We start from the raw sequence: 25,341 nt of genomic DNA on the forward strand, positions 1-25,341 counted from the left end.
CTTCTGATTTTGCATGAGAAGAGCAACCAGCAGGAGAAACAGTGCTGAGGATAGATTGTCCAAGTACCATAATGCATGTACTCCTTCACAAAGGACCCCAGCATTCTCTGGATGGAATATAAATTTTCAGAGAACAGCAAAGTCTTTATTCTTTCAAAACAGGTCAGTTGAGGAATGACTGAGCACACTGAAAACCTCCCCTGTCAAAACACAAGTTTATTTGCCATGGTCTAATGAAGAACACTTCCAACTTTTCCTATGCTCCTCCTCAGGGGGAGCACAGCAAACAAAGCAAAGGTTTGTCTTTCCATATAATTCAGGGTACAATCCATCACATGACAAAGTAATGCTGTGGTTTTGTCCAGTACTTAAAGAAAAGTAATGATATTTTTGTGTTCTATGACAAAAAGCATTTCTGCTGAGCACTGGAAATAAGTTAACAAAGGGAATATTTTAGAAACCATCGGAGAAACTTCCTTCAGGGCTGAGCAGTCCAGCACAATATTAGACAGCTGAAAAGGTTATAAAAATAGGATTTTTATAGGGCTCAGTTTATACCTGTGTCTTATCCAGCCATGGCAGTCCCAAACCAGAACACTACAGAGAGCTGCCTGCTGCTGGGGCAGGAGAAGGGCTGAGAGGAGATGCCTTTTCTGTTTCCATGGAGAGAGTTTGGTCCATCCACCCTGCCTGCAGTGCCTGCCTCAATGTGAGGCTGAAAGAACTGCTGTCATTTTCCTCTTTGCACTTCTGTGACTCTCCATGGCATCAAACCCTGCAGTCAGAAGATCTGATGGAATATCCTCTTGTAAAGTGGCTGCTTCATGCTTCAAGAGCCCTGCTTACTGCACCATACATCACAGCTTCTTTGGCTCAACAATGACATGGGAATTACACAAAATTGGGCGCAGCGCAATTAAAATCGATCAAAATGCTTTCACTGACACTGGAAATCAAAGTCTAAAGCTCAGGAACCACAGCAGCTCTTTCCTCTCCTGCCTCCCCACGTGGTGATGTGCCTGGCTCCCTCTCATGAGCTCTGACTACTGGAGTCTGACCTTCTGCACACACATAAGCTCATTTACGTGAGCAGCTTTTATAACACCAGAGAGATTGCTCAGATGGGGGAAGTTTTGCAAGGAGTATTCTTGGAAAGTGAAGTAACTCTCATTCTGGCTACAGCAAATTATTATTCCCTTTGTGGAAAGCGAGCTCTCAGAATTTAATATAAAATTTTCAATGCTCTGCAGACTTCAGAATTATTGTATAGAATTTCATCATGAGAGCACACCTGATATAGGATGATGCAGACCCCTTTGATATATTCTATAGAAAGAATCTTAAAACGTATTTTCAATTTACTGGTCTAGTGCTTGCCATTACATTTGAACAGACTTCCAGCGTAAGAGGAAGGCAAATCTCTTACTCCCTGTAAATTGTTTTTCCACAGGAACAGTTGACAAGGTGCTGCCACTTCGTTCTCTTTAGGAAAGGAGGCAATGCAGCCAAAGCCATTATAAATTCCCTTCAGTGGCTCAAAACACTCCAGCAACAACATGATTCAGTTCTCTGCCCTCACATGGATGCCAAGGCTCAGACAAAGTCACATATCCTCAGCACAGCACGAGCCCAGCTGGGGGAACACGAGCACAGCTTTAGGATGCGCTGGTATTTCCATTCCAGTGAAGCCCTAAAGACAGGTTTCATGTCTCCCACAGCACCCATTGTGCAAAAACTCCAGAGTTTTGTAGCACCAGTTATAGAGGTGAACAAAGGAGAAATAGGAAGGACTGCACCTGGCAGAAAGAAGTAAGGATGTGCTTTTCCAGGCTCACCTTGGTGAGGAGCACCACGCGCTTCTGCAGCCGCCTGACCAGCGCTTCCTGGTGCTCCCGTTTCTTCTTCTCATCCAGGAGCTGGCTCTGAACACACAGGATCTCCTCCTGCAGCTGCTGCCTGGCCTTCTCCAGCATCCGGGCACTAGGAGAGATAAGACAGACCTGTAACTCCTGAGTGCTGCCTCTCAAGCATCAGAGACATCAGGAATGCCTCAGAGGAGAAGCATGACCATGACTGTGTCACTCTCATCTTCCAGCTGCACCACTGGAAATTGGACAGCTGCATTCTCATTATCAGCTGTTGTCAGAAAGAGATGTGAGAGAAGAACCACCCCAGGGACAGCCTTCTTGAGCAGCATGAGACAATTACTGGAACCTCACAGGTAGGAAGCATTTAAATAATTGCAAATCTGTTTCAAAATCAATCAGTTTGCCTTTGAGAACGAGTCTTGTTTTCACCAAACAACCCACACTCTTGGGTTCCACTGGATCTTTTCATTTTTTTTAACAAAGGAGAAGAAAAAGCAGTTTTACTGTTATCTGCTTTGACTGACAGATAGTACTCAGCAAGTAATTACAGCCACACTACCTGCACATTGCCAGCAACCTATGTTGGAAGAGAAATGTCTTCTGAGGGCAGGTGACTAGCACTTCTTTTGAGATGTGGACATAATTCTCAGTTAAACCAGAACAGCCTGGCCCTCTTCTCAGTTCTCCATGCAGCACACTGTGGTGATGCACAATTATCTGTGAGCTCCTGGAGAAGCTCTCCACGTGTGCCCTTCAGCCTCACAGCCTGCTGCTGGACACTGAGGGACAGCTGCTCCAAGGCTCACATCAAGCAGCTCATCACACACCAGCTGCTGGCAAAGCACTTGATCAATAACAAAATAAAAGTGGAATCACTCCTGTGATTAAGAGTCAATTCATGATTTAAATATGATGAGTTTATCCAAGACTGCACTAAGTATTTAATGAGTGAGCAGGACATGAAATAATAAAAGTATTGCACACAAGTCAAAAACCCTCAAGCAAGCAAGAAAGATCAAACTCAACATCTCCAGCTTAGTCAGGAACAGAAGAACTTTGTTTTTCTAACGCTAGAAACACCACTGGAAAATTTATGATTCCTTCCAAGGGGTCTTATTCATCATTATATTTGAAAGAACAGAAATAAAAGTGCTTTAAATAAAATAACACTATTGTTAAGGTACTGTTTAGATAGATCCAAAAGGGAATAGTTAAAAAACATTTCTAACATAAATCAAGTACAACCTGCACTGCCAGGTCACCAAATTGTATTTTTTGGGAAATGCATGTAGGAATTCACAAGAATTCCAAAGCAGCTGTTTCCCTACCTCAAAATCCTTCTCTTTGAATAAAGTATTTGTTTTAAAGCACTGGATAAATTAGAAACTTGCCTAAAGCTCCAGTTCAATTTGGAGCCATTCACAAACCAATTTAATAATTGGGAACTGTGAAAGAGTCTCTTCATTACTGTATTCAGGTGGGAAGGTTCATCAAGAGGGCTTCACATCTGCATTTGAAACTGGAAAATTCCATTGCCAGGGCACCACTGCTTCCTTGCACCTGCTTTAATTAATCAGATAAGAAGGGCACCTGTGCCAAGAGTAACATCTCTGGTGATGGAACATGCCTGTGGGGCAGCCTATCAAGCTTGCCCTCAAAACAGGGCAGAAAGGATGGTTAATTCCTGGTAACCTCAATTTCTGCCTTAGGATTTATTACAGTTTGTTCAACAACATTCCTTGTTATGCATAAGGTAAATATAAGTACAAAATCCTCATTAACTGTGATGCATGTGTTGTAACAATTAAAATCACACTACAGAAACCAGACTGCAAATATCTTTTTCTTTATCAAAGAACCTTTGTCCTGATTAGAGTCAGAACAAAAGAAAAAAATGCAAGCATAAGATTAATTACCCTGAAACAGCAAAAATCTCACATTTGATTATTGCAAAACATTTTGATAAGGCAATGGAGCAATCTTTTTTCTTAATCTCCCAATATTGTGACTTATTTCTATAAATGTTGAGTGGACCAACAAATGATGATTGATTTGACATTCACCAAGAAAAATGAGATATGTGCTAGGTTTCCTTCCCAAAAGAATGAAACTGTTTGAGATTCATGTCTCATGGAGAGCACAGACATTCAGCCACATACAAAACTTTCAAGCTAGGTTGGAAAACAACTGTTTTAAAACATGAGAGAAGTTGAGCAAAGAGAGACAAATGGGCAATTTCCTCAGCCACTGCATGGAAATAACACCTTCATCTGTTTATATTTCAGCCTCAGTACAAATGTGATGTTAATGTACCTAAAATTCAAATGCCAGAGATGTCTCTGAAAGTGAGGACAATCCTCAAACTCCCTGAACTGACTGCTACCATAGGTTTCCTTGCTATGGGAGGCATGAAATTCAACTTCCTCACAACTCTCCACACCATGCCAAAGTACATTATTGAGATCCTTTCTTCCTCTCTTTGGACAGAGTGATAATTCTTCCAGAAACTGCACCAAATACAGCATGAGCTGCTTCTATAAGGAAAAATCCAAAAGGAAAGTGCTACTTCTTATTGACACAAAACAGGATTTGCAAGTAGGTGCTCAGAAGCAAAAGCCTTTAAAGCCAGACTTGTGCACTCTTTTTCTACCCTGATGACACCTATGGCTTTTCAGAAGTAATTGCTCACTCAATATGAGCCTTAAAAAATAAAATAAAAGAGGCACAAAGTTCTCCATTCAACAGAAGCTTAGGGAAGTGGCATTTTAAAAAATCTTTGCAAGTTCAAAGTAAACCTTTTAAGCCTTAAAGAGAAAAAGTCATTTCTGTTTATCAGCCTATTAATGTTCCTTGTTCCACATCCCAGTGAATGAGATGCCAACATATTTCTGTTCTGAGCTGTTTGAGACTCTTCATTTTTTGCTCTTCCCTTCTGTAATCCACTTTAATGCAATCTTAATGATAAAACTTCATTTTCCAGAATATTCTTTGAAAGACTGAGAACAATGAGGGCACACAGTGAATACTGAAGCTATAAGATACATTTTAATAATCTCCTTCAAAAATGACAAAAGCAGCCGACAGCTCCCCCCCCCAACCCCCAGTGATCCATAAAATATTATTTTAATCATTCCATCCTTTCAGTAGCCAAGTTACCACCTCAGAGTTACTAAAATTAAAAAAAAAAACAAAACAGGGAAAGCAAACAGGATGCTAGAAGCAATCTGTGTATGAAGCTGGGAGGAAAACAAGGGGTCCACAGCGACAATTAGAAGAGGAACACTGTCTGGGTCATGTTGTAGCTCAGCTGAAGATGAGACACGTGTACCTACCAGGGCCAGCTGTCAGGAGGGAGAGCACATCAAAGAGAAAAGCAGAGTGTGATGGGAAGAGCAGTGAGGGAGCACAGGGGGAGAACTCGGTGACAGTGCCAGCGCACACGGAGCTGGAAAGAGAAACGCGCTGCAGCCATCAACATCCTCGTGTCAGAGTGCACAAAAAAGGGTTAATGCAGAAGCTAATGAGGCAAAAAGGAGCAGGGGAAATTGTTTTGTAGCAAGACATTTGGATGAAGGAACACCCGTTCCTGAAAGTTGACAACTCGCAGGCGTCTCAATGAATCCACACGCAGGCACATAAACCAGCCTGGGAACTGATACACACAGGGCTGAACAAAAATGGTATTTTCATTCCACTTCCTCCCCCACAGGTTTTCTGAACAAACACAAAGGCATAAGCAAAATCAGAGTAACTCCAGCATGTCTTTTATTTTCCAGTGGATAGCAACAGGACATGCCTGCCTGTGCTCTCCCTCAAGGATTCTTCCAACCTCCAATTTCTGACACAGACAACTTCTCCCCTCAGCCTCTGCCTAAGTTGCCTCAGCACCATCCAGGATGGGAATTAAAAAGGAAAAACAGAAGGGAGAAGAAGAAAACAGTTTGACTTAAATAGGGACAGAACTCAGGAAAGAAAAGGTGACGCTTGGCAATACAGAAAAATATCCATCTGATGTTAAAAAGGGAAAAAACTGATCCATTACAAAATGCTGCTGAAAAGACTGATGGGAGCTCTGAGAACACAGCTACAGATGGAACTAGTTTATTGAACTAGCCTGAACTAGTTTAACTTTTCAGGCAAGTAAACAAGAAAAACCACCATCAGGAAGGAGGAGAAAACTTTAGTGCTACAAATACTTCAGCTCAAAATTCAGAGGTTTGGGTGCTAAATTTTTACTACAATAAGATTGGCATCTCTTTCTGCTTCCTTTCTTCTTCAAAGACAGAACTGTGGCTATATGGAAGCAGTAGAACCCTCTCCTGCCCTCCAATCCTGCCCTGCTGCTGGGACTGTGGGAGCTGTGGGGGCCAACAGGTCTGTGCTGTCTATTTGCTCACTGTATTCAGAAAGAGAAATGATACAAAATATGAACATCTTTAGTAGAAGTTATCACAGGGGCTATATTTCATTTATTCTTTAAGTGTGCCTCACAGAGAGCCCTATGAAATACTGCTACACAAAATGCTACATGAAATGGTCTACAGAGAGTTGGTGGGAAAACACTCTTTCTTCTTGCTATTTATTTCTCCCAAGTCCTCAGCAAACATCTGCAAACTTTCTCTTGTGTTTTCACACCTTGTATTTTCTCAAAGATCTTTTGTATAACTCACCAGCACCAGGCTTCCATAAATCACAAATCATTCAAAAGTAAACAGATCATACATCACCTTGCTGCTAGACACACAAGGAAGATTCAAATCACATTGAATTTATAATGAGAGAGCGACATAAAGAGAATTATTTTGCTAGTGCAGCCAGATGAAATGGGTAAGAAGCAGACACACATTTGGAGCTTTATTGGTGCACTGACAATGTTTTATCTGGGAGACACTCTTTAATTTTACTCCCTAACCAACAGTGTAACTATCAGGCTTGGATACACCGTTCCACCAAAGCGAGCAGTTGGAGAAAAGAAATAACCCACATTTTCTGCACCAGCCCCAGTACAATGGCCACAATTGACTGGCAGGAGTTAAGATTCACTGAAATAAATTCACATCAGGCATCCTGAGCTTCCTTCCACTGCAGGGTCAACACACACAGGGCTGTGCTGACAGCAGTGACCCAAAGGAGCCGAGGAACATTTCCAAAATGCACAACCCAGGGTGGATCCACCTGAACAGACACTGAGTCAGCCACTCAAGGTGAGAACCACTGCCACAGCCCTGACCATGCCTTCCACATCACCCTCAAGATGAGAATGAAAGCAGTGTCTTAACAATTGAGGAATGTCTGTGGTTTGTTTTGGCTTTATGTGGAAACATCAAAAGTTTCAACATCCATCACTGAATTCTGGAACAGAAAATATTTCAAGGGGGAGATAACTACAGAAAAAATGTCCTTTTTTAAGTTTCTAAACCTGAAGTGTTTATAAGGCCAAAGCTTCTACCAAAGGCATTTATTTGGCAAATAAAACTTCTACTGGTATTTAAAAACCACTGAGCCCACACTGCTGGCTGTGCACTTACTACACTTGAAAATGCTGCTGCCTTCAGTGGCTGCAGGAGAAATTCTTCTGATAGCTGAATAAACAAAGTGATTAATATTAGCTTATGTAGACAAATCTTTAAGGGCCTTTGGTATGTGCAGATGCTCATGGCTCTTGTTCTGAATCCACAACAAGTCAGACATCAGTTACACCCTAAGCAAATAGATTCCCTCTGCAGTGCTTGGAGAGAAGCAAATCCTAAATGTTCTTAATAAAATGCAAGTAATTAAAAAGCAGGAGTTAAAACCAAGAGTCCTCTAGGATGATTAACACAACATATAGCCAGTACAGCATGTGTCATCTCTCCCTGCATCATCAGTTGCATGTGGCATTTGCAAGTATGGAGGATGGAATACATTAAAAGGACATTCACTGAAAAGGATTTTCCACTCCTATTCTGAGATAAGAACAAATTTAAGGTGCACTTTCCTACACTGCCCAGAACAGAATGCCCACAGATGCCCTCTGAGCACAGACTGACCAGCCAAGATGTTCACTGAACTGTTCAAAATGCATTACAGGGAGCTGGGAAAGGAGCACCTCCACTCCCAGTACTTCATCAGGAGTTGTGTTCATTTGGTGCACTTTGCAGCTCCTAATTTTGACTCTCCTAACAACCCTGTGGATGATGCTGTCAGTCAGGGAATTTGTGGAGCTTCAGCACCAGAAGATGCCAAATGTCTGCTCCCTTCCCTATCACCCCTCACTCAGATTTGAGCATCCAGCACAAGGCAATAAAATACTGGAAGAAGAGAACTGTCACAGCAGAGAGGAAAACAAACAAACAAGCCCTCAAAGAAAAATCCAAGGAAGAATTTTGAAAGGAAACCTTTTCTCCAGCCAGGATGCAAGCACCCTCTCTGCAGCTGGCTTAATTTACATCATCTAATTCAAATTCTAAATGCTTCAAAGTGTTATTACACATTTTTCTTTGAAAATAAAAATGACAACAACTGGAACAAAACTCTGAATGAGAAAACCCAAAGACTGAAATAATTGCTAATCTAAACAGAGGCCTGTACATGGGCTGGTGAAGTCACTGGCCAGCTCTACACAGTAATTTCCCTTCGTGTCGACTCTGATGAGTTTTATATTTCTAACATTTCATCAATTTGAATCACTAAATTCAATTTGCATTCACAGATAAACAGAGAAGGAATAATAAATACTCTCATTTGACCTTGAAGTGTGACACAGAAAATTGCCCTCGATGATTTCATTTCAGTCTGAACCAGAATGAATAATGCAGTTGGCCCCACCAGTTACCAAACTATAATCACACTTGTGGGCTGGAGGAACTCATGGCTGTGCCTAAATATGATGAAGAAAGTCAAAACTTTCCACTCTTTTTCGTACTAGTATTTCCTCCTGCTCCTTCACTACAGGGATTCAGTCCCTACCTCCGTCCTTCCCCACCACTCAGCCCCAAATACAAATGCCAAGGATTTCACTTTGTTGCACAGACACAAGTGAAGGCATTGCAGTGTTTTCTCAACCCAATCCAATATTATCTGCTTTATAAAGTGCACATAATAACTCTTGTCTCTCCCAGTAAGCTGTGAAGTCACTGGGACGACTCTCCAGAACAGCAATTGGGAACATGAACACCACAAGTGACTAAGTATTTCCAATTTCTGTTATACATTCCAACCAATGCTTCTTGAGAAAGTGGGAAACTCATCTGGGAATAGCATGAGAGCTGAGGAGCTCTAAAGAATAAAGAACTGATAAAGAGGAGTGGAAAAAAAGGAAAATTTGCTTGAAGTGGTGAAAGAAATGAGTAGGAGAATGGTCGTGCTGAACCAACTTGTCAGCAAACAAATCTGCAGAAATTCTAGGCTCTTGACAGCTAGATAATGGCTTATCTTAATAAAATAAGAAGGGTCAAAGTGTTTAGATGAGAAAAACAAAACATTAAACCCTCCACTGCAATATAGCAAGTGAGTCCTCACAGACTGGTGACTCATTATGGCTTTGTGAAGGTTCTGTGGATCTTTTTCAAATTACCTTTTCCAATGAGACCTCATTTCCAATGTGCATTACAGTACTCCACAGTGAAATGAGGATTGAAATGAGGATTGTATATTACTGCTCAGTCACTTTTTTTTTTTTTAATATCTAAACCTAAGACTACCTGAACAAATTTACAGAAACACAACTGTCTAAGGGATTTTTTGCAGAACAATTCAGTGCTGGACCCTCACCATAACTCTGACTAAATTCTAAAACTATAGCTCAGCATTTCAGCATCAGGTTTTTGTCAGTGAAAACCCCTCCAGGTTATGTGATGAAAACTTGTCTCAGTTTTCACTAGGGACTCAGAAGAGAATTCATAGTGTTACTTGTTGACAACAAATAAACCCAAACAATTAAGTGCTACCCCCCAGCATTTACCCATGGGACAGTGGTACAGATAAAAGCAAAGGAATGACTGCAAAGTCACTCAGCTATCTGTGACAAGCACTCTGCCAGACTGCTGCTCTTGGCTTTCCTTTCCCACAAGCACCAATTTAACTCCATCTCATATCTGCCTCCCACCTGCTTTGACTCAGCTCGTGTCAAAGCAGTCTACCAGGATCCAAGCCATATTAAGCACAGCATTGTGACAGACCTGCTAACCCTTAAATCCTCAATATGAGTGCATTTTAAGACAGCAAAGATCTTAAAATTTCCATGACCACATAACCTGACCTGGAACCATGGATTTTTGAAGTGCCACCATGGTTTTGGGCACAAACAACATCTCATGGTAGTGTAGGATCTTTTCTACCATGCTCCAACAACAAATCAGGATTCACTGCTAACTGCATCTGTTTTCTGCAGGATCTCTGCCTCATTTGCTGCAGAATTTGGAAGATTAATGAAGCACAGAAATTGCTTGAAGAGAATGGTCTCACATTTTGGCAACTGAAAGTCTCCCAAAAAATCTGGTTCCAGTTCTTGCCTCTGCCAGAGCTCCTGGTGATAGGAGAACCTTTCCAAGGCAGTCCTTGGTGCTCAGTCACTGGGCAGCCCCTGGTGCTGAGCCCCAGTGCTGGACACTGACACAGCTGCTGAAATCAGCAGCAGCTACTAAGGCCCTATGAAGCATTGGGTGTTTTGAAAGAATATGTTCTAAATATTCCATAGTGGCAGCTCCAAAAATAAGGCTACACTTTCTCCTCGGTTTACATCTGGTATAACAGAACTAGCATAAGAAGTAACTAATAAAATATTAAATTTCTCTGTAGAAAAGCATTAATAGCTGCTCATTAAGTCAACATAATCCACCATCTCTGCCAAGTGAAATGAGAATGCTGCATGCTATAGGAAACCAGACTAAGGAGGTGCCAAGTGACTTGAATTTGGGATTTCCCACCCGAGAGCTTCACCTTGCAACCCTGATCTTGCCTTTCCAGTATCTATTTTCCTCATGGAGAAAATAGTACTTAAAATATTTTTAAAAACCCAAAAACCAACACATAAAAGCAAAACCATTTATCTACGAATAAGAATGAGGCAAAACAGCACAGTTAGCTGAAGCTCCCCCAAAAACATCCACTGTGGAGTATGCTTCATCCCAGTTCTATTATTTTACATTCTCACACACATCCATTTTTGGGCATGTACATGAGCACAGGCAGACCCCCAGAGAAGAGCAGAGCTGATCTCCAGCCATCTGGTGTCACATAATGAGACTAAAGAAACTGGGATCTTTCCAAGCTCCACTGTCACACCAGGAATATCTGCCATTCCTCCTGCAGAGGCTGTGCAGCCCCTCTTTGCAAACCCAGGGAATATGCAGAGCTGCTGTGTCTGGGCAGCTGAGCAGAGGCAAAAGGTTTTCTCACACCCCAAGCTGTAATTTTTTCCCCATGAAAAGGATATGCCCAAATGAGACTTACAATGAATCCCTGCTAATCCCATTCCTAAAACATCCTGTGGATGGTTGTTTTCCCTGTTTCACTTGGAAATCCAGAGCACTATTTCAATCTTCCACTGGACTGTTGACATTATTAGGATTTACACGCAGGGCACAGAGACCTATCTTCCTCTAATTTTAATCCTCCAAATTAGGTCAAAGAACCCATAAACCAATACAAGGCAAGGGAAATAAAGCTGTCACCATGGAAGGAGAAGTGCCAGAACAACTGCATTTATAGCCCTGCTACATCAATTCTTTTGCATCAATATTTTTAAGTGTTTAATAAAACAATAGTACATTCAAAGCAATCTTTTTGTCATGAATACTTATAGAGAAACCAGTTAGGTGGAGGCCATGTAAATGGCCTTTATACAGCAGTTGCAGGTTTCAAAATCACTACAATCAGAAACAAATCAGATCCCTTACTTTGTGGTGAAGCTGTGACAAGGAAATGAATTTAGAGACATGGCAAGTAATTTTGTCTCTGCATCACTTGTAAAAGAAATGCTCTGTTCAGTGCAATTTGGTATCAGCCAGTTGGCACCACAAATCCTACACCAACCAGCTCCATGTTGGAGGGGCAGGATGATAGTCCAGCATGGATTCAACAGGTGCAGGGAGAAGTTTCTGCCCTCAGAAATGTGGCACCTCAATTCATCACTGTCTTGGTTTAACCCCAGCAGAGCATGACATCACATGGTCTGGAATATCATGGAAGCAGGGGATGGTTTGGGCTGGAAGGGACCTTAAAGATCATGTCATTCCAACCTCCCTGCCATCAGCAGGGACACTTTCCACCAGACCAGGCTGTCAGAACCCCATGCAGCCTGGTTTAAACATTTCCAGGGTAATTATACAGAGATACTTGGCAAGGCTGATTTATCTGTCACTTTCAAAAATTGTTCTTACCACGACACTTTAAATAAAGCAAAGCACAACGAGACAATGCCACTAATGTGTTCATTTCTGCAAAGTCCTTTAAGAAGGAAAGAAGAAAACCTTCAATGGGAGTTTAGGTAGGCCAGCAAAACAAACTGACAAGACAAAGTTGCCAAGACCAAAAGTAAAACCCCAAGGCAGTAACTGGGAGGCACAGCTTGCTCTCTCTGGAGCTGCCCACAGTGAGAGCTCACACCCCCCCAGTCAACAGAGGCACTTTGGCAGCCAATTGATGGGCTGTGCTCAACACATCCTTCGATTGCCACCTGTCTCCCCTCATCATCTCCCCTGCTGCCTCCATTGTACCTGATTAATGCAGCCCATTCCTCCTGGCTATTTCCTTATCGATCCACCATCCCCTGCATGGGAAAAGGCATCAATGCAGTTAAGGGCAGGCACCTGCTTGGAGACTTCAGCCTTCGGCTGCTTTCTGAGAGAGAGTTTTGTTCCTACTGGATAATAAGAATCTCTGGTTAAAGGAGCTTTTAGGTATTGGCAATGTCATAAAATGTTCCTTGTGTCCTACTTCAGCAGAGCTGACAAACTCTCCGCTCGCTGTCACCGGACTAATGGGAAAAGAAGCACTTCTAAAGAGCTCTGGGTACTTTTGCATTGCAAAGTGAAAAGGAGAAAGTAAGATATTTCAATGATGTTCCTTCCAAAGCCCCATAAAGAGGAAAGAAAAAAGGGAACGTTTCTGCACAATCACTGTATCAAGCAAGCAGCTCACTTATTAATCTCTCCTTCCTCTGCATTCACTGGCTCGGGGGCTTGAAAAGTTGACACTTGACTTGAAAAATGCCAGCTCTAAGCAGTTTATTTCCTCTTGAACTTTAAGAGCTGACTGAGACAGAAATGACCTTTAAAAAGGCAGGGTTAGTTCTTGTATGAATTGATAGAAGGATTCTTTGCTTACACAGCACAGCAAGGTACTGAGCAAATCTCCTATACAAACTGCCCTCTCTCACCAGAGGCAAGAACAACACCATGTTCCATCAGCCACAGGATCCACTGAGCTGGAGGATGTGGGACCTGGTGACCCAGCTTTTCTACAACAAGAGGGAAAGAGCCTCATACAGCCATAAATCCATGACCTTTTACATGCCTGGGACAGAGACTACACCAATATTCACACCCAGGAGACACCCAAACTTCCATCACAAGGAAGCAGAGCAGGTACAACCAAAATTAAAGAGCCATCACCAGCCCCAGCCCCAGAGTCCTGCTGCCACTGGGACACAGAACAAGATTCCAGGACTGCTATTTTGGGACATCTCCCTGGTGAGTTTGCTTAGATCCATCTCTACTGAAGCTGCGGAAAAAGAAATCACTACATGGCTCATTAATGGTCTTCAATGAGAGGCAGCTGGAAAATGCCAATCAATACCCAACAATAACTACTGATAATACTTGCTGCCATACCAGTAGCCAGACATGTAACTGGGCAGAATATTCTTGTCTGAGGTTCACCACACAATTAATACCAGCAGATGTCCAAAAAAAGGCAATTGAAGGATTTTGTGGCAGCAGAGGACAACGTGGGAGTTTTGATAAAGGAAATTCACAAAGCAAATATCTGAGATGCTAACAGGGATGGGAATACCCTGGGGACAGATAAGTTTAGTTTGCCTGTGTGCAAATAACAACAATTACTGGTATTTGAAGATACAAAGTGCCCTGCTGACAAGCATGATACCTACACATTAAACTAGATATGCAAATGATATTTCATTTATCCAGATACTGTAAGAGTATTCACCTGTTTCTCATTCTGTAAGGAAGGCAGATGTAGCCATTTTGGTAACAGCAAAATATTCATGCAGAAGGTGAGCAAACTTTTCACTGCCAGGCAGAGAAGCTCCTCAGAGGCAGGGTTGAAATTTTGCCTCCTTCTTTTTTTTTATATATAATTTATTTCCAGCCTTGATCTTCAACTGCTAAGCCATGCTGACTGCAAGCAGTAAAGGACTGATGGAGTTCAGAAATCTCCAGTGAAGTATGAAGTATCACTTTGCCATCAGCAGCAATGAAATGCTTCCAATCTACCATCAGCCCACTTAAGCAGAAGCAGACATCTCATAAAGAGAACCCCATGGCTATTCTGTGCAGGATCTTCTTTTTCTCTGGAAGGGAAATACACATCAACTCAACAAGGCAGACAGGAGAAGTCAAGTCTTATATAGTCTAGGTTAACTTATTAATAATGAATCATTTCTGTCATTATTCCTAAGGTTTAGTATCAGGCACTTTGGCAGGGGGAGAGGAGAGGGAGAGGGGTGTTTTGCTCTCCAGTGCAACTGGAGGCACGACAGGGAGCCATGGCCTCAGTGGGATATTGAGTGGAAGCTCTCAGATAAGAGCTTGGCATCTCCCTGCTGGCAGAGATTTAGAAAATTCCTGCACCTGAAATATATATATATACAGTTATATATGCAGTGTATAAATATATATATATTTACACAGAGAGACACAGACAAGAGCACAGTACTTATCAATGCATATTAGATAATATCTGTACTGTTTTATCCTCTGTAGCATTGCAAGAGTTGCAAGTATTAATTTTTTTCATATTTTTAAATGCTGATTTCTCTGATGGGGCTTTTCCTGTGTGTATAATCACAGGTCTTGGAGAAACCTGTTTACTTCTGTAATCCATTAGAGAGACTCCCATTTCCAAAGTTACTGCACAATCACTTCTTTTAACAGTCAATTTAACAATGTTTAGCCTCCAACTGTTGTTCTCACACAGAATGCTGCTTTTGGGGCTCTGACTCTTGTGCATAAAAAGGCTTCTTAACACCTTTAGGGCAATATGAAAATATAGATTTCTACTGTAGGTGTATAACTGCTGCAAAACAGATTTGCTCAACTGTAATACACATCAAACAACATTAAAAACCAGTAAGGAACTGCCATCTGATTTACATGAGATGTACTTTGAGACTTGTAACTTTTGCCTGAAGGTTTTAATTAAAGCAATTCATGTCCCAGGGCACTTTTCTTGTAGTAAAGTGTCTTCCCCATTCAGCTGCTTCAAGGACTCTGCTCTCTGTGCTTGGCACCATCTAATCACTCCCATAGGAACAAACGGTAACACAAATGCAGATCAGAAAAACAGCTTTAAATGAAGCAAGAGGGATGAAGGACTAAATGTAAAAGAAGAAACAATTTTGTACCCTTTATTCAAGAGTCTGTCAGATCTCTGGAATGACAACAAAGAGGGAAGAAGGAGTTGGTCTGAGTAAAATCTGAGACTCCTGAGTTCTGTCACTGCTTGCTGGAACGCTCCCAACACGTGTGCTCCCAGATCTAACTTCCAGCAGTGATCTTCTTCAGTCCTATGACTGAATTTCTCTGTCCTCATCACTCTTTTGAAAGAAGAAAGCATGATCAAGAATCCATGTCTGGCAGCTCTTTCCTTTGTCGTTTAATTCACTCTGAGGCAGGAGAATTTACAAGTCACAGCTGCTCTGGTTACTCCAGGTATTTCAGCAGAAATGTACACATTGGCCCAGAAGAAAAGGTGGAATTTTTCCCCAGATTTCATTCAAAAGTACAGAAAACAAAGTTACTGAAGGATGAAGACACATCAACAGACAAGACATAATAAATTATCTTACTAGCAGGTTGTGTAAACCAGCTTTAGCAGCTAAGGCAAAGCAAAGCAAGGTTTTTGCTGAAAATGAGGAATCCATTGTTACCATAAGGACTTTGACTCAAATACTGCAATAACACACCACTGGACTATTAGTTTAGGTGGATTCATTAACAGAAAGCAGTGCAACAACTAATTTGGAATTGTTAAAATTCTTGTCAAATTTTCACAAATACCTTAAGCAAACCCTCTCACCAAATTCATCCACACAGTGAGGGGAAAATAAAGTCTTTTTCTAAAAACTTTAAATGGAACTCCAGCAGAAAACTTATAGTTTTGTTGCAAATTCACAAGAAGGTTGAGAGAATACAGAAAATATCTCTTTCCATCAACAGCAACACTGTCACCCTTGAATGCCAGCAGAGTTCCTGGTGGGCTGACTGTGATTTGGTGATGCTTTGCACAGAGCAGCTGTACCAGCTACAGATGATGTTCCAAATATCACCAAAGAATATTTGCAAACAAAGAATATTTGCAGGGGCTCCTTTGTATGCAGGTGTTAGCCAGGAACAGCCAGCAAGTGCTTCCCAGGCTTTCTAAATTCCTACAGATACATGAAATTATATATAAAAGATAAGTAGCACAGCAACTCTATATAGCCTTCCTTCTTTTTTTTTTCTTTTAATCAATGAAAAAAGCCTCATAAAATAGAAATAATAATTAAAAGCACCCAAGCAAGTAAGCTAGATAAGGAAAACCAGGAGAGTTTAGTAAAGATACACACAAAATCACCAGGATTTTACAGAAGGTATTTTGTGCATGTGCACTGGCTGAACTGACAGACTGCTAACCTGGGAGAGGATCTTCTTTGATGTTCTGGCTGTTCAAAGTTATTTTCAAATGGAATAAAAACAGTAAACAGCAAATCCTGAAACCTGTTAAAGGTTTCATATCCAAATATGGGTATGAAAGGTTTCATATCCACAGAACATCCAAATATTCTATACTGTAGAGGATCATGTTTTAATGGCATGCATGCCTGAATGAGTAAATATTTTCTGGTCTTTAGCTAATTTTATGACATCCTTAGTATCTCAAAATGAGTATATATTGACAAGTCTCCTTGGAATCACTTAAATCAGTTGAACAGCCAATCAATTTTAGTTGAATTCATTAATCTATTTAGAGGAAATGGATTCCATAGCTCCAACTATCAGATACTGATAACATTTATACATTTAACAACCTGAGAATGATTTGAAAATCCATAAGCCTGTAAAAACTTCATACAGGAATATTTTAAAACCCTAAGCTGGCTGATTTCATCAGTATTTTTCTGCTCCTTTTCTAGCTCTAGACAACAATAACCAATTCATTCCAAGGCTGTTCAAGCTCTCATTTTCAGGACCTTGGTGTTCCAATATTTGTGTTTCTATTAAGGCAGGACAGTCTAGGGAAATGACTATTTTAATAGTTTTATAAAAATGTATAGAGACATTTCTATCGATTGAAGAATCCCTTTAAGAAGAATTAATGTTTGTATTTTACCAGGAGTGTTTACAGAATAAAACCAGTTTCACGAGTTCATCCTTCTTTTTTTTTTTAATTGGATTTGTGAAATAGTTCATTCATTTGTGGTGCAGTACATGGGATAAAAGCATTGAAATTAAAGAGAATGCAGGCACAATCCAACATTTACATTGCGTTGAACTTTCAAACCACCACTGTTAACTACAGCACAGAGAACACTTACAAAGATTATGGGGGCAAGTGGATATTTGTAAACCAGAGGAGAAACTTTTATTTGATTTTCTAACACCACCATCCACACAACAAAGGCTGAGCAAAAAGATATTGTCTGTTAGGTCCTCAGAGTGGGTTTTTAAAGGTTGAATTAAAGTAATAAAATGAAATATAAGATTGCATCTGAAACTAAAACATCTCCTTTCCCATGTTAACCAAGCAGAATTCCAGTGAAACTGTTAGAGACAAGCAATAAAAACTCAGAGTAAGGCCTGGCTGTTAACTACAATGCAAGAATAATGTCTTGTGACACACCAGTAATTCAGGAAACATTTGTACAATACCAAAATATGGAATTTTCCTTTGGTTATGAGGCACCTCACCTCTCTGAGCCTGCTTCAGCACATGGACCTACCACCAGCTTATCTTGGTACCCAGTGTTTATTTACTGCAAAGCTGTAACAGAAAGTACAACTGCTTTAACCTTAGGAAAATAACTTCAGTTTTGCCCACAACTGAGGACTAAATTTACCCAGGTCCTCAGCATTTATTTCAAATGTGGGGCAGGGTTGCAGCCTGCATGGCCCAGATTGGCACGTTCCTGGATTTTAATTTTCATATTGCTGGGGCTTTTTTAAAATTCCTTTTAATTCTCAAAGAAAACTGCTGGCAATTTGGTTTCAACAAGCAAACATAAGCTTCCTCTGAGGTCTTACACCAGGCTGTTAAGTAGAAAATCCTGCATTTAGCACTTGGCAGGTTTGAGCTGGTGCAGAGCAGGGCAGCGACACGAGCAGGGGCACTGGATTTCCTCCATGAAAAATACCAAAAGGCAGAGCAGCAATATTTCAATATTCAAACAACTTCCAGTACTTATTCCTCTTTTTCTTCAAGCTTCCATAGAAACATGATAAGCAATCGTGTTAAATAACATCAAATTCATTTATATAAAGCTAATTCAGTGTCTGTCTCCACTGACATCCCAAGACAGATCTTGTAGCCAGGAGAGAGCCCTGAAGAGAGGAAAAACTAATCCATGCAGATGCCTGAACAATCTCTGCTAGCCTTCATGAGACTCCCTGCTGAATACTGAAAACCTGGATCAATTTGACATCAACTAATTGTGGTTATTCTCCCCATCTTTCCAAGTGAGGGCCAGACAGAAATCCTAGGCAGCACAAGTTACCAGCACTGTGTGCAATAGAGTTCTGCCTCCAAAAGGTAAAATCTGGATTGCTCAGAAGATTAGAGGTGTCAGCCTTACAGTTTCATTAATAGAAATTAGTGTGGTTTTGCACAAGATTCAGTCTGCATTGATTTTTTTAAAAAACCATCAGAGATATTGAGGATCATCAAACACGAGGTTCTGCTGGTAGCCCTGCATTTTTAAAAATCAATCTGAAAAGCCAGTGCCTCCAAACACAGGGCAAAACCACCTAACATCACATTTAAGAACACAGTAGTAGATCTAAATGCAAGTGCAAGGAAAATGAGACTGCAAATAAATATCAGACTATAATAGCTGTAAATGTCTTGCCTTTAGGAACATCTAATTTACTGTTTTAAAGGTAGGCTCTCAGTCTCCTGTTTGCTTTCCTCTGTGTCCCATCAGCTGTGACTGCATTAATACAAAGCTTAGTCTGCTCTTAAAGAACAGCTGAGCAGATTAGTTTCTATTCTAATCTTCAGGCAAAGGTTGTGTCTCAAGCAGGCTTTTCCCACTCTTTTTGTGTTGTGTGCAGGAGATGTGCTGGGGTAGGTTGCCTTTCCTCAGAACAATTCAGATGAAGATTCAGCCCAAACTGGTTTGCAGGAGACAGTGACATTTCTCATCCAGCCACCTCTCTTCTTCAAGTATTTTAAAATCCATTAAATTCAGAGCTGATATGCTTGGGAGGGTCCCCTGACACACACGTGGTCTGTGCAGTTTTACACTGCCTGCAGACACAGCTCAAAAACAAGAGGGAAAATTTCCTATTTGCTCCTGTGTTTGCTGGGGATAGGAGTGCTAATTAACCAGAGAGATGTAAATTTATTTCATAATGGATAATTTCAGTGGAAACTTCCAGCTGTCCTGAAACTGGTTTGTGCCTGGAATTGAGACCAAAACCCGGCATTTTCCCTCCATTCTGAAATGTATTCATTCCCTAAACCCTGTGCAGTGGAGGGTTTGACTGGTGACAAAAACTCCAAAAATTGTAGTAGCTGTCCCATCTGCTGACCTGTCCAACTTAGAAATACATCTGTAACCAGAATGGTGTTGACTGAGTGGCTTAAACATTGAATGTTTGTTTAATTATACATTTTATTCTCTAATCTGAAGTCGGCATGTATACACATGCACATAAAGCCATATTTTAAAGCATTACATCTATGGGCAACAGTGCAGCTTAGGAAAGAGGAAATTGAAGTTTTCAATCAACCACTCCACACACGGAGCTCCAGTGACAGCATTAAGCCTCACCCATTTGTGTGCAAACACCAAAACCAACATCATTTGTGTTTACACACAAAGAAAATCTTTGCTTTGCTTCCATCCGAGGCACATTAAGGCTGAAAAGCAAAGGCAGGCACCACAGTGTGCTGACTAGAGAAGACATTTCCACAACTGCCTCTGAATCAGAGCAGTTTAGGGAATTAGACAGTGACCCTTTGAATCCAATGCAGAACATTGTTCAGATGTGGGGAAAATCAGTGTAAAAGGGGAAATGAACTTTGTGTTATACCTCCAGCCCACCAGAGCTCTCCTGGCCTGGCCTGGCTGGGCTGTTCCCATCCCTCTGGGTTCTTTGCCTGTGCTCTGCAGCAGTTTCTCCCTGCCAGTGCCTCTCCTGAGCAGGTAACCCAGCAGGATTCACATCAGGTCGTTTGTAGCACAATTTTAGGGATCCATTTCAAAGCTCTGTGGCTCCTGACCAAGGGTTTTACCTGAGCTAATCCCCTGTATTCTGTACCAATCCAGGAAACTGAAAAGGGAGCTTTTTGGGGGGAAAAAAGGTGTCAGGAGATGCTCTCCCATCAGCAACCTGCTCTCAGCTGTCAGCAGCCACAGCCACAACATGCAGCTTGGAGAGCACATAACTCTGCATGCAAGGACCAAGATCCATGACCCTCAATTACTTCTATCTTAATTACTTACTCACAGAACTTGATGGTTTAGCCCCTTTTTTTTTAATTTTTTCCCTCAAATTGCTTTTCTGTACATGAAAAAAATTATGAAGTGATTGAAACTGAAGGTAAAAAACCTCCAAATTTGTTAGGTTCTTGCCATGTCATAGTTAACCTGTGAGAAACAGTGCAGATCCAATATTCTTACTTTCCAAATGAACACAGAACCAGGTTTGAATTAAAACTTTATAATATACAGATTGAGTAATTCTCTTTTTTACAATTCCCATGGTCAGACAGTGCAATGCAGCCCCCCATAAATAAGACAAAAAGCCATTTTATGTGGAAATACTAAGATCCCTTCATATTCACTAATTCCTCATCTCATTTTTCAAGGAGATTCTCTTGCAGAAACATTACAAAACCATTTTCTTCCCCTTTCATCTATGTGAAACAGCACATTATTTCCATGCAGGGAGCTGAGAGGTGCAAGGGCATTAAAATCCAAACAGAGTCATTATGGTGACTGAGTAACCAGGAGTCATTTCTAACTAAACCCAGCTGCAAATCTCTTGCTTCAGACCATGACACCTTGGAAGCTCCACAGACTGAACAAAGGCTGAGGAATTTCATCCTGAACCCAAAGAAAGTAATAAAGTACATAATCCCATTGCAAGGAAAATGAGGCTGAAATGGCAGACTTTGATACAGAGAGAACAGAAATGCTGGGCCAAGCTAAATTACCTCTATAGTTTTTATACTATATATGACAGCTGCTTGCAGTGCTCATTCAAATGGGAAAAGATCTTTGATACTCTATTTACAGTAATACAATTTGGACACACAGACAGTAATTATAAAAATAAGTTGATGCACAGGGACAATTAAGAAATGTAAGCATCCAGCACCTATTACATAATTTCATTCTGAGCAGTGAAAACTCAGTACCAAAACTCCCAATATTACAAAATATGGTGAATTCTTCTGTAGTGTTTTGAAGGCAGACAAACAGACATTTCCCTGCAGTCTGAGCTGAAAACTTCCACAGTGACTGTTACCATTCTGAGTCTAGGGGGGTATGTTCTTCTGAGAAACAAAGTGTGTTAAGGAATTTATCTCCCTGCAGTACAAGTGGGCTCTGGACATCTTCAAGCACAGGCAAAAGCTTGGTTTCCCTAAAAAATACCATAAATATATCCACCATTTCCTAGTCAAATGTTCCAAATCCCAAATACCAGCAGAGGTGGCTTGCTTTAAAAACCATCATTTTTAAAACCCAAGCTATGAGAAGCCACTTCAGAACACACTGAGCTGTGGGCTGCCAGTCAAGTCTCAGCCAATTACCTGCTGAAGCTTCAGGAGATAAGAAACCAACACCAAAGTTACACTGAGGAAGCAAGGAAGAAATTAAAAAAAAACAAAAAAAAACTTCAAAGGGAAAATTACTTTGGAAAACTAAAGTGCTGAACACCAGTGTTAGTTTGTTTCCATCTTAGGAAGAGCTATCCTTATTTTGATCAAACAATCCAATGGATCATGGAATCATGGAACAGTTTGGGTTGAAGGGGACTTAAAGCTCATCCAGCCATGGGCAGGGACACCTTCCACTGTCCCAGGATGTTCCAAGCCCTGTCCAGACTGACCTTGAACACTTCCAGGGATCCAGGGGCAGCCACAGCTTCCCTGGGCAGCCTGTGCCAGGGCCTGCCCACCCTCCCAGGGAGGAATTTCTGCCCAATATCCCATCTAAACCTGCTGTCCTTCAGTTCAAAGCCATCCTGCCCTGTCCCATCACTGCATGTCCTTGTCCAGAGGATTGGACAGGCTTCCACCACAGTCACCATGGGAAAGAGGGCTCTGCCAAGTGGGCACCTTCAATCTCAAGAAATCAAATCAGGATATAAAATCTCCCAGAAAACTGGGTGTGCACAGTCAGAATCAGGGATATCTTTAGCCCAAAGACAGACTTAAGAGTTAAAAGCAATATATTTTCCACTTTCCATAATACTTTGAAAATATTTATTAGTGGTTGCCCAGTTCTTTAAAGTAAATTCCATCTAAAATTGATAAAACAACTCTTTTGTGTTTAGCTATTGACACATTTTGCATTTGATGATACAGTTATAAATTAATTGCAGCAGGAACAGATCTAAGAAGAAAAATTAACAGGTTAGAGCTCTTATCTGGGATTCAGTAGATCTAAGTTCAAAGCCACACTGAGCCTCAGGCTTTCAGCTTAACCTCAGGCAATTCATTTAACCTCCTCTGTACCTCCATTACTCATCTGTACAACACTGTATTTAATAAGAATGGCACAATCCTTTTTATGCACACTGTTTATATGATAAACATGCACAAAAATCTGGCACTAGGATCTATGTGGGTACCTACAGACACACACAAGACTGAAAATCCAGACATTTCTCAACAGAACCTTCAGGCACAAACAGTATTTTCTCTCAAAAAGAGAGTAAAAAGAACCACATCTCCCAAAAGCCCAAGAATTGTCATAAAAGAACTGTCAGAAAGAAGACAGAGCAAACTTTTCTCTCAGTATCAGTAGCCTCAGTGCAAGAGTACAATAAATGAGAGATATAGGTCTGCAGAAAAGCCAGCTCAGAGGGAAAAATCACCTTAATTTCAGACAACAAAAGAGAAATGAGAGAAGACAAAACCAATTGGTTCTGCTCCTGTGTTATGGATGGGGAAATCAGTTATTCCCTGCCTTGAGAGAAGGAGAATGCAGGAGACAGAACACAGTGCCTGTGGTTTCCAAAGGGAAGCCAAGGTGGCAGTCAGGTGCTGCTGGTCAGTGACAACAGAGCAAGAACCTTCAGGAGAAGCTTTTTGTATTTTCCACCCATCCTAATGCATCAAATTCTTTGCAAAAGGAAATCTGGACACAAGTCCTGGCAGAGGAGCCCAGGACACAGGGTGGTGGTGGATTTTGAATCCAGATGAAAAAGCCAAAAATAACAATCAGCATTTTTCTGATAACCTTAGCACTTGCAGGTACCTGTGGTCAAGGTGGGCAGGTAATAACACACAGTGTATTTTATCAGATAAAACAGATTAACCTTATGGGGCTGAGCCATATATTAGATTTCCCAATAAATGGCTGTGATTTACCAACCTAGTAGGGGTGAGGAGGGAATGCAGAGCAAAGAACTGCACTTGTGCTCTCTTACAGCCCTGCCACAAAGCAACTTCTGTGCAGAGCTAAGGAGGAAATGCAGCCAAGAACTGATCAAACAAACCCATGGAAGATGCTCAGACCAGCCACTGGAAATAAACCACTTCACTTAACTCAGCTGCATTTCTTAAAGAGAGAAATCTGAAGAAATACAAAAGCATTTCAAAGGAAGATGCTCCTAACAGACTCCATGGGCAGCAGCACAAGCAAGCTGGCTGAGAAAGCAGATTCAGCTACTGGAGCAAATGGAATTCACATTCAGTTAGTGGAAATCTACTGGATACCCGAGGGTGATGAACATTAAACAGTGTGAAATTTTATTGCATTTTCCTGCTCCCCTCCTGGGATTTTTATGACGATAACCATTTTTTGCATATGAACAGTGTGAGCTCCAAAAGCTTCATTTTAATCGAAGATGTTCCATTAAAATTTAACATGCACCAAAGGTTTGAGTGCTGAGGCTGCCTTGTGAAGAATGTCATATTTAAACAGCTGGTGAATTAAACCCACGTTATGTTGTGCATGGTAAGGTGACTTACCCAGCAGGTTCTGAAGCACAGTGAATTTGCTCTGTCCATAATTTGCAATGTATTTGAATATTGCTGGTGTACAGAAACTTAACTGTCTTGTCATGCAGAAGATGGATTTCCTGAACACCTACCTACATTGTTAACATTTGTACATCACCACATTTTGCACTGAGTACACAAATATTCCATTTTATAAAGACTGTTGCTATTCCTCAAAAAAACCTATTCTCAGCAGTCACTCTGGGTCAGACCAAATCTAATCTAGCCCAGCATTCCACCTTCAACAGCAGCCAAGGCAGATGTCTTTGGAAAATACAAGAGCAGGACAAAGCCATATCAAAACTTTTGCAGGATATTCTCCATCTTTCCAGCAATTTCTGCCTCAGACTCCTGTTGAATAAAATGTGGTACCTTTGTAATAGTAAATCAAAATGTATTTTTCTTCCTTTATTGTTCTCACTCCCTTTTTGAACTTTGATACCATCCTACTGTGTGGTATCCCAGAATTTAATCCTACACACGTTGATGCAGGTTTTACACCTGCAGATTTTATTTGCTGGTCTCCAATTCCTGTAGCACAGACAGACCCTCAGCTTTAGAAAAAAATGTGTTTTCCTGAACACAAAAAGACAGCAATAAGAAAACACGCAAAGGAAGCTGAGATGATAAAAATGCACATCCACACAGTGAAGAGACAGGCAATTCTTCACTAAGCAGACATCTCACCTGGCTGCAGCAACTACTGCAGAGAAATGAACAAAAATTCCCAATAAATTAAGTTATTTTAACACATTTTTTAGGGTAGCACACGGGTAACAAATCTCTAAAGAAAATCCCAAACCAGATTACAACTAGGTTTTTATAGTCAAGTATCTGAGAAGTTTTATGAGACATAGGAGAGAGTCAGCAGCTG

At 41.0% G+C, this 25,341-nt stretch overlaps 1 protein-coding gene across 1 annotated transcript in view; it reads right to left on the minus strand.

Annotated features, from left to right (window-relative positions):
• The window catches only part of MAD1L1 (mitotic arrest deficient 1 like 1), a 348,568-nt gene that overhangs the window by 244,461 nt on the left and 78,766 nt on the right, over nt 1-25,341 (minus strand). The window contains exon 11 of the mRNA XM_030229927.2: nt 1,836-1,980. Within this exon, the coding sequence (XP_030085787.2) occupies nt 1,836-1,980 (145 nt within the window). The remainder of the gene's footprint in view (nt 1-1,835; nt 1,981-25,341) is intronic.

Source organism: Serinus canaria, chromosome 14, assembly GCF_022539315.1.
Source record: "Serinus canaria isolate serCan28SL12 chromosome 14, serCan2020, whole genome shotgun sequence".
Taxonomy (NCBI): domain Eukaryota; kingdom Metazoa; phylum Chordata; class Aves; order Passeriformes; family Fringillidae; genus Serinus; species Serinus canaria.